At 51.2% G+C, this 10,233-nt stretch overlaps 1 protein-coding gene across 1 annotated transcript in view; it reads left to right on the forward strand.

Moving 5' to 3' along the window:
* The first annotated feature begins 1,052 nt into the window (after positions 1 to 1,052).
* Positions 1,053 to 10,233, forward strand: part of VEGFA (vascular endothelial growth factor A) — an 11,597-nt gene continuing 2,416 nt past the window's right edge. The window contains exons 1-7 of the mRNA XM_010165494.2: positions 1,053 to 1,164; positions 1,674 to 1,706; positions 3,613 to 3,809; positions 5,578 to 5,654; positions 6,068 to 6,100; positions 8,832 to 8,903; positions 10,035 to 10,166. Of these exons, the coding sequence (XP_010163796.2) occupies positions 1,053 to 1,164; positions 1,674 to 1,706; positions 3,613 to 3,809; positions 5,578 to 5,654; positions 6,068 to 6,100; positions 8,832 to 8,903; positions 10,035 to 10,166 (656 nt within the window). The remainder of the gene's footprint in view (positions 1,165 to 1,673; positions 1,707 to 3,612; positions 3,810 to 5,577; positions 5,655 to 6,067; positions 6,101 to 8,831; positions 8,904 to 10,034; positions 10,167 to 10,233) is intronic.

Below are 10,233 nucleotides of genomic sequence, written 5' to 3' on the forward strand. Positions count from 1 at the left end.
TCCAGAGGGATCAAGATGGAGCCTGCTCTGGGGCTTATTTTGGTAACCAGTCCTCTGCTGTTGGTAGAGAAGAGGCAGTGTCCTCATCTGTGCCATTTGTGGTGGCTGACTACCTTCCCAGGGAGGGGAAGAGTTCAACAGAAGGCTGATGGGATTGCTGGAGAAGTTGGTCTGGCAATGTGAGCGATGGGACTTTGGTGCTGTTGCCTTGGTGCTATTTCTGGGTTCTGCAGTGCAGATACACCTGTGAGCTAGAAATTAGGACTGTAGGTGTTACCTTCCTGGCTCTGCTTCTGTCCTACTGTATGACCTTGGAGATCCTCTCCCAATGCCTCAGTTTCTCCTCTGTGAAGAGGAGATGATGATGTGCCTCTGTTCCACAAGGGCGGCCCTGTAATTCCTTCCGCTGAAACTCTTGGGGGCTTTGGGGTTGAGGTGAAAGGTGATTTTGTGTCTTTGACCATTTTGTGCTTGCTCTGAGATGTTGATTTGTGACAGGTTTTTATTTGGGATGGACTTACTCTGGTTGGAGACTGTAATTTTAGCTTCAGCCCCTACCCTTTTGTGCTCAAGAGAGCCTTCCACATGTTTTGTGGCATGGGAAGTTGTAGAGGAGTCAGACAAACACTCTTTGTTTGTTCCACGAGAAAAGATTTTCTGGTATAAATAAAGGAAACCACCAGTACTTGTGGCTGCACTTTTATTTTTAAAAGAACAGTGTGTCTGTATTGCTGCTACGCCATTGACGAGGAGGGAGACAAAATGATCATAGACTTGTTCCTTTTCTAGTCTACCATGTTTCCACTTGACTGCTCCAAATTTGGACTTAATCCTGCCTGCTGTGGCTGTGTCTGCCCTGAAGAGTTAATGTGGGTCCTGACTGAGTTTTAACCTTACTTCCCCCTCCATTCACCTCAAATCTGGAGGTGTTTTGTAGGGTAGGGGTGTAGGTTAGATGCGGGTTTAACTTTTAACGTGGGCTGAAGCCCAAATTGCAGGAAGGGAGCAGGCCAAGTGGTGTTAGTCCTTCAGTGACCTTCCTATGTTTCCCCATGAAAGACAGACCTTCTTCCGTCCCTGACACAACCAATGGAAAGGAAGCAGAGGCTGAATCAGCCCAGCAAAGTGTGGAATATGACTCCTGGTACACAGGAGTAAGCGTAGGTACGGTAGCAGGGGCAGGGCTTTGCTATGAGGATGACTGTACCTCAGTCGTGCGCTCCGGTTTGGGTGCTAACTTGTGCCAGTGAACTATGGAGCATTGCACAGTCTCTGTGTGAATGCTCTGTGTCCAGCCAAATGAAGGCAACGTGCCTTTTGTGGCAGGATGTTCTGACTGGCAGCTGGAGAAAGATTTCCCCTTTCTTTTTCAGAGGCTGATTCAGATTTTGGAAAATCATCATATGTTGAAGGCAAAAACTCACAGATTCTTTATGGCAAGGATTTGGTCCTGTCACGTCTCCTAGATCTCAAGTATAGTCACCAGGGTGCATCTTGAAAGTAATCTCTCTGCAGAGGAGTTGAATCTGCTGTTCTGTGGCCAATCTGTAGTCCATAGTCTCTGGTGTAATTCAGCTGCTTGTGCAGTGCAAATGTTTAGAAAGCGTGGCAGATGTGAATCAGTTCCACTTCAGTTTTCTACTCTGTTTCTTTTCTGCCTCTTTATGCCCCAGACTACTGCAGTGAGCAGCATTTGATCTGCACAGGTAACTGCCGCTTTCCCTCCCTCTTTCTTCACTCCCTCCATCTCCTCGACGTAGGTCTGTAGGCATTTTCATCCAGAACTGTGCCTTTACTGCCAGAGTTCCCAGATCCTTTCTGTTGGCACAGCGTGAATAATCAACAGTGCAGTTCAGTGGCTGTCATTGTGCCTGCAGAATTTCCCACATATTAAATTGGTGAACTTGTTGTAACATAGGCAGTGACTAAGGTCACTCTGAAGAGGAACGAGAAGAAGGAGGTAGCCACAGACAAGGTAGGAGAACAGACAGGAGGCATACTGCAGTTAGGAGAGGAGGGAAGGGGAAGGGAAGGGACAAGGAACAGAAACATGCTGTCTTTTAGAAGAGGAATACCAACAAGAAGTCCATGCCTGCCAGGCTACATTTCCCTTTCACAAGCCACTTTCTCTTTTAATAGCTGCTCACACTCTCTGACACTTCAAACTCCCTGGATGGAAGCTCCTCCCCTCTTGTACCCGCTCTCAGCACTGTGGCACTGTCAGCTCTGCATGACCTAGAATTAACTTTCAACAATTAACTGCGGGCTGTGAGCTCCAAGCCCTGCAGCTTTTGCATTTTTGTGGCAAAGTAACCTTTATGCCAGTTTGTCACAAGTTCAGGGCACTTTAGAAACGCTTACTGGAGACCATATTTTTCCATGATGCAAGCAGTTTGTGCTTATCACTCAGAGTTATCAACCTTGGTGCTGTAGGACTCTGCATACGGCACAGGTGGATCATTACGGTGCATAACAGCGTGGGGCAGGAACTATCTCTTTGTGCCTACTCTTCTCCTCTGCTCCATTTGAGACATCCTCCTTTGCCTGCGTGCTGGTAGAGCTAGGAGGCCTGGAGGGCTCCAGGTACTCGCTGTTTGCAGAGCTGTACTAGCAGCTGGGTTTTGTGCATGTGTACTTATCTATCCTATCTCTCATCTCTTTAAATCTCTCCAACCCTTGACCAAGCAGCAAAATGAAGCTTTGGCAAGAGACTGGGAAACATTGGGAAACGCTTGTGAAATCCGTGCAGATCGCAAGCAGTTAGTGTTTGCTCCATTCGGAGGGGAGGCAGGGGATAATGGCAGAGCCACCCTGTTCCCCCTCCCACACTGCCTCATTGTGGTTCGGTAGCCAAGTATATTGTCTAGTTAATCCTGGGGGTGTTGTGAGCTTGCTTTGAATCTTTCACTGAGTGCCTTGATTCCTTGGTCTGGGAAAGTGGTTGGTGTGGAGTCGTGGAGGCTGTGATTTGTAGCAGGTGCTGTCACGGCTCTGAGGTGGCCTGTTGAAGTAGATTTTCTGCATGGGTGAAGGAGTCAGCTGATGGGAAGAGTGAAGATAGGTGGATGCATGGTTCAGAACTCTCTTCTTGTTCTCGGAAGTGTCTCTGTGCCGAGGTCTATAGAAAGGGTGCTTCTGGCTTATCCTTTTGCCTTCTAAAACCCACTGGGGCACCCACTGGCTGTTTTGAAAGGGGGTAAAAGGCAAACTGGTGAAGGGCCTTAATCCAGAGCACAGATCATCTGCAACAGCCTCAGGTGCTTTTTTGCCTGAGTTAATGTGCTCAGTGGTAGCATACGTGAGAGTATGGGGGGTAGCAGGGAAGGAATTTGGGGAGGAGGCACCTTTATGGTGCCAGGGAGGCAAATAACGAGGCTCTCTTGTGTGTTTTGATTCTTCCCTGAAGCAGGGGTAGGAAGAGGTTGTCTCTCTACCCTACTTGATTTGCATGTGTGTGTGTAGGGCAGAGACAAAGGACTGAGGCCTGTAAGACTGTTGGTGAAGAGCACAGGGTAGACGTGTTGCAACTGTCTGGCGTGTTTTAAAGGGCAAAGCATTAGATACTCTTGAGCTAAGTTTGCATTAACTTATTCCCTCCGTTCCTCCTTTTAGTTATCAAATTCCTGGAAGTCTACGAGCGCAGCTTCTGCAGGACAATTGAGACCCTGGTGGACATTTTCCAGGAGTACCCTGATGAGGTGGAGTACATATTCAAGCCATCCTGTGTGCCTCTGATGAGATGTGCGGGTTGCTGCGGCGATGAGGGCCTAGAATGTGTCCCTGTGGATGTGTACAACGTCACGATGGAGGTGAGGGCCCAGCTTGCAAGCTGGCGTGCTTGGGTGGAGGAAGCAAGTCATCCACCACAGCCACTCCCAAGTCCCAGCTCCCAGCTAAGTCAGAGGAAGGGCAGCCTACCCTAGGGAACTGGAGGTTGTTGGATCATGAGGGCTCACCTCTCTCCTGACCCGTGTGCCCAGCATTACACCATGCAGGTTTAAAAGATGAGTTGCCTGTTTCTATTCAAAGCTAACAAGAGAATCTGATTTTTGGCCCTGACCTTTAGCTAGGAGTGTTGAGAGGAGCATTTCTGCAAAGGAGCATTTCGTGCTCAGAGAATGCAAAGGAGCATTTCTGATGCTGTTATCTCTAAGGCCCCAAAGAAGATACACCTTGGGCCCTTGCTCCACCTTAACTCTTCATTTGGTCCGCAGAGCTCTTGCTCTGAAGGCAGCTGAGCAGTGCAAGAGGGGAAGGGCTGTCAGTACTCTCTCCCGGAGGGCATGTGAGGTCAGCCTTTACCAACAGAGCAAGGGATTTGGGTCATTAGCTACATGGGCACAGCAGGGGTGGGAAGGGGCTCTAAGAAAGATACCGCTTCAGTGTCAAGTGGAAAAGCCTTTCTGCCTCTGGGCATCCTCCTCCTTTGTTTGGAGGCTGCTGAATTCACTCCTTGGAAGAGACAGAGATGGCCCTGATAGCAAAGGCTGGGTGGGGTAGATGCAAACTCTGCTTTAGAGAGCCTTGTCATTGTCCTTGTCTGCCAGCCTGGATCCCAGCTTGTGTCCACAATGGTGCTGGTGCCCATTACCCTTAGCCCATAGCTCCCTCACCTACTTTGGTCCCTCAGCCTCTTGAATGGCTACTATAAATATTGCTATCACTTTTTGATACGGATGAGAGTCATGCAGGATTAAGTGATTAACCAGCAAGCTCTTTTTACTTGTCATTTGGGCAGTGTTTGAACTCTGGTGGAGAACCTGTCTGTGGCCTTCCATGGCTCCTGATACTGCTTTTCCACTTGCAGGCTCCAGCCTGGGCCAGAGCGTACTAGCATGGTGTAGCTGGGGATGGCTTTCTTCCTACCATTCCTTCCTGAACTGCAGTTTTTGGCTGCTATGCCCTCGTGCCTGTAAAGGGTCAGAGGCGCTTGAGCAGACCTCTGGTGCAAACGCTAGAGCTAGTCGTCCAGACAGGTTCTGGGTTGAGAGACTGTGAAAATACGTGCATAGCTTCTAATATGACTCCCCTGGAAGCGTGTGGGCCTGGAGGCTGGGCAATGTCTGGCTCTGCAGGGCTCTTTTAAGCAGATTTACATTGTGTCTTGAGTCTCTGAGAAAATGAGATGTCAGCTGGGAAGGAGTGGTGGCTTAGGGAAAAGGAGTCCAATATAGAATTTTTGCTTTGTGCCTTTGCATTAGACTGGAGCATGCTTCTGTGTCAGAGCAGGCTGGATGCTCCCTTACTATATCTGTAGCATTGACCAGGGATGGCTCAGTGAGAACCTTGCTGTGGTGTTATGCCCTCTCCCATGCCTGTCTCCAAGGCAGTCCACCAGTGCTGGCACCTCACATGCATGAGCAAACAGAGCTTTGGCACGAAGCTGGTGTTGTCGCTTGCTTGTGATTAAAGGCATTCTCTGACTGGGAGAATGGGTCTTCAAAGCCAGCCCAAACTCTGCCATGCTCTTCCCAGGAGCTCCTGAGGTGCAAGCGCTTTGCCATGCAGCGGGCTGATTTGGAGCTGTGAATATAAATAGTGAATAGGCAGTGACCCTCTCTGTTTCTTTCATTCCAGATCATGAGAATTAAACCCCATCAGAGTCAGCACATAGCGCACATGAGCTTCTTACAGCACAGTAAATGTGACTGCAGGTGAGAATGGAGCAGCACTGGTTCCTCTTGCAATAAACTTATTCTGAGCCTTTCCTTTTTTCTGCCATTGGGTTGGGACTGTTTTCCAGAGGCTTCTGCAGTCTCCTCACTTGGTTTGCAGTGGGATGGCTGAGCTTGGGAAAAGAAGTCCTTTGCTGGCGAGGCTCCTCCATCTCTAGATATCACAGGTGGACAATGCTAGCCTGCAGCTGGGGTCTTTTGGCACTGGCTGCCAGCGAGGTGCAACAGAAGAGCAAACACTTTGAGAAGGACTGCTAAACCTGTGCCATGGGCATCCGGCAGTACCAGCTGTACATGTCCTTCCCTGGACTTGGCGGGAACTGGGGATAATACTAGAAGCATATGTGGTAAGCTCCCTTCTAATGAGGCCTTTGTTCTCTCTTCCTCCACAGACCAAAGAAAGATGTCAAAAACAAACAAGAAAAGTAAGTGACAAGCCTTTCCTCCTTTCTCTTTTGGTGGTTGGTTGGCATTTCCTCTCCCCGCTGCCCCTTACCTTTTCCTTTGGTTGAACATACTCACTTTAAGAAGGTGTTTTTGGAAATGGCATATGGTAGTGCATGGGGCGACACTCTGAATCCATTCCAGGTGGGCACAGAAACCCAGATCTGACGGTCCTTCCTTCATACCCCAGACCTGGAGCTTGCATGACCCATGGCCCTGGCAGTCACTCCTAATGTGTTATCCCGAGTCAGGGAAGTCCCGTCGTGTGTGTCCTACCAGAATGGATTCAAGGTGCAGCCCCCATTCTCCCTTCCCTCTTCCTGGGGTGTTTCTGGTTACTGCAAATAGCTGCCTTTCTTTATTATTAATTTTCTTCTTGCTGCTTGAGTGAGTACTTGCTGGCTTCTTTTCACAGCAGCTTGGGTAGGAACTCTGCTGGCCAGAGGGAGAGGTGGCAATAGAGGCCTGGTGGAGGCAGGACTGATGCCATGCAGGATGTGATGCTGGTTTTGGTTGGGTGGGGGCCCGGGGGGGGGTGTAAAGGGAGATGAATGTCCTAGCTGGATTTTGGTGGAGGTTTTAATGAGAGTTTTTTTTCAATCTGATGGATTTGCTCTGGTGACCTGAAAGAGGTTAAGGCACAACCTTCCCTTTCCTTCCTCCCCAAAGTGAAAAGGTTGTGGAAAGTAGAGAAATAAGCTCTCGTCCTGCAGTAGTCGCAGGGATGATCACAAAATGTGGAACAACGTTGAAAAGAAAGAGTGACCTCTCTGGGTGAGAGGGTCAGTTGGACTGTGCATGGCTGGGATAGCGACTCTGCCATTTAGAGGTGTGGAGTTGGACAGGAAGGGGCTGAACATTGGGAGATGAGGCTGAAGCAGAGAGAGCAAGTGGGAGAGTGAGAGAACTTCTTTCACCCCTGTCCTGGTGGTTGTATATTTCTAGCTGCCTTCCAGCCTCTCCTCCTCCCCCTGGAAATCTGCTCCTGACTGCATCGGGCTGCATGCAGCCAGCACTTCTCTCTGTGCAGGGTCGTGTCGGGGACAGTCGGTCTGCGTGGCTCTGTGGTTTGAAGGTGTGCGAGAGTTGGGTCTGTGTGAACTCTGGTGAGGATGGGGTGTGGGTGAAGCAGCCAGCTCAGACTGCATTGCATTCCTTTCCCTCTTCTAACAGCACCTTGCCTGCTCTTTGCTGGTTCTGCACTCCCCGGGGAAGGAAGGGAAGGGATGGGAGAAACTGGTGTGCTTTGATTTGTGCTGGATTGAAAGTCCTGTTATATTGGTGCCCCTCTCCTCCCTTCAGGTCGATTTTCCTCCCCTCACCGCCTCCCTGTGACTCCTGACATGTAGGGCAGAGGCTGGGAGCGAGCTGATGCTCTGAGACTCGTTCCAGTGAGACGACTTGAACAGGGCTTAAGAAACACCTATGGTGCTTTCCCTTCTGTCCCCCCATGTCCCCTTGACAGCTCCCTCCCAAGGTGGGCTGCGCCAGGGAAGGAGGGAGCCTTTGCTGAACTGCCACAATGCTGGGCTCACTTGCCTGACAAGCCCTGGTGCTTTGCCTAGGGCCTTCTCCTTGCATGTCCCTCCCTTGGTCCTGTGCTTAACGTGGCTCAAGGAGCCGTGCAGGCTCCAGCCTCCCTCCCTCCCTGTGCTCTCACTGGCCTGTAGGGATCCATGATTAGTGACCAGGCCTGCATGTCCTAGCCCTTACCTGTCCCAGCTCCTGCTCAAGAGTCGGGAGCAACTGGTGAATTTTTCAGAAGAGAGTCAGTGCCTTGGCTCTTTCCACTTGTCTGTCTGGCACATCCATGTGGAAGGTGAGAGGAGGGAGGGAAAGGAGGCAAGATCTGGAATCTGCTTGCTGGTTATCTCCTGGGTGTCATAACTAGGCCAGGCCCCCGTCTTTCTCCTTCAGTACTCAGGATGGAGGCTGCCAGAGGGGATGTTAGCTGACATCCAGTGAGGTCTCATGGAGTCCTCTGAACCACAGGCAGGAGGTGGGGTGAGTGAGCAGAGCCTTCGGGCTAGATAGCCCCCTCCCAGACAGCACTGCTGGGTAGACCCGGTCTCTCCCCTTGTCTGTGGGGTACTGAGGCCAGGCCCCCTTTGCTCCCATCCCAAAGCCTGTTGGAGCTCAACTGCCCCGTCCTAGGCTCGGTGCTGGGCAGTGTGTCAGGTCAGAGTGGTTTCCTTTTCCCTGGGGAGAGCCTCTGCACTCAGATTGCCTCTTGTCAGTCAGTGTGCACCCGTGTTTGTCGCCTGGAATGGTTGTCTGCACTCACTGCGGTTGCGTGATGCTTCACGAAGCTTTCCGTGCCTTCCTCCTCACCCCCTGTCCCTTTCCCGCTGCCCCTCTCTGGAGGGGGCAGGTGGCCCTCTGAGGCTTCAGCAGATCCACCTCTGCTGGCAGCAGCCCTGCTGGAGGTGGTCCCTGCCAGGTCCCTGGTGCTGGCTTGGCTGTGGGCAGGCTGGTTGTGGTGCTGGCAGGAGCACAGGAGGGCCAGTGAATGTGTGTGTGAGGTGGAGATCTGTGCTTTGGCCCTGGGACTTGCCCTCCAGTCCTGCCTCATGTGCTTCCCCCCTCCCAGCAAGGCACATGGCTGTATTTTTTTTCTCTTCTTCCTTGCATTTTCTTCCGTTTTCTCTCCCTCTCTCCCTTTCTTTCCTTCTCTCTCTCTCTCTCTCTCTGTTTTTTTTGTTTTTCTTCCAGAAAATCAAAACGAGGAAAGGGGAAGGGTCAAAAGAGAAAGCGCAAGAAAGGCCGGTACAAACCACTCAGCTTGTACGTTTGTGTCCTCTGCTTGTAGACTCTCTTCCCTCCCTCTCCCCAAACCAAACCGCCTGCTTGCTGCTTACTCAAAATCTCACCCTCTGCTCCTGGTCACTGGTGGGCTGCAGGTCCTGCAGGGGCAACACTGGTGGTGGCACTGCTGTGGCACTAAGGCTATCTCAGGGAAGGTGGCTTTAGCTTGCTTGGCTCTCTAATCATCAGCAGCAAACATTTTCCCAAGGCACAAGATCGCGGGTGGGTGGGCGAGTGCCCTGCACCTCTTTTCCAGGCCTTACAGTTGCAGCTCTGTCATCTGCTTTTGCCCACTCGTCTTGTGCCCTCACTGCTACGGTGACTGGTGACAGGCAGGCTGGAGTCTGCCATGCATGCGTGTGTGTGTGCGTGTGCGCGCGCGTGTGTGCGTGTCTGGTGGAGTCACAGGTGGAGAGGAGAGGTGGGATGGTGGGAAGCTGGAGAGGGGAGGTACTGGGGGACTGGGGAGGGCTCTCTCTTTTTTTCTCTCTTTCTCTGCTGGATTTGGTGGCGTCTCTCTCTCTATCTCTTGCTCTGCCTCTCTCACGGTAGTTCACAGAATTCTGCATTGTAAATTCACGGCCCCTCAGTAAGAGAATCCTAGGTGGCAAGGTTGGGATGGGTCTTACTGAAAGGAGAGCAGTGCCAGCTGCAGGGGTAAGCACGTGATGCTGGAGCCCAGCTGCTTTCCAGGGGAGGAGAGACCCTGTATATTTAGCTCGTTTAGCCGCTGGCCTCTTTCTACTCGAATAGGCCACTTCAGAGAACTCCTTTCACTGATAGGTCAATAACTGGTTGGGACCTCTCACCTTCCCGTCCTCGCTTTCCCCTTCTTCCTCCCTCTGGCCTGTGCCGATGGATCCAATGCAGCATTTGTGAATACTGTGCAGAGAGCCTGTTTTCTTTCTCTTTACGCTAATGCAGGGGGGTGCTGTCCTGGGGCTGCCAGGGTGCTGCTGGAATATCCATCAGCCTGTGACGCTCCAGTGGGCAGCATGGGGGCTGTGGGAGGGGGCAAGGGGATTGCTTTGATGTTTAGGGTGTTGCATGTGTATTTTCTTTCTGCTGAAGCGCTGTAGCTTAGACATCTTTCCTTTTGCCTTTTTGCAGTCACTGTGAGCCTTGCTCAGAGAGGAGAAAGCACTTGTTTGTACAAGATCCCCAGACCTGTAAATGTTCCTGCAAATTCACAGACTCACGTTGCAAGTCGAGGCAGCTTGAGTTAAACGAGCGCACTTGCAGGTTTGTGTCCTGAAGGATGAAAGAGAAACACACAAAGAGAGAGAGAAAGAGAAAGGGGGGCGCTTGC

The sequence above is a fragment of the Antrostomus carolinensis genome, unplaced genomic scaffold, assembly GCF_000700745.2.
Source record: "Antrostomus carolinensis isolate BGI_N321 unplaced genomic scaffold, ASM70074v2 scaffold24513, whole genome shotgun sequence".
Classification (NCBI taxonomy): Eukaryota; Metazoa; Chordata; class Aves; order Caprimulgiformes; family Caprimulgidae; genus Antrostomus; species Antrostomus carolinensis.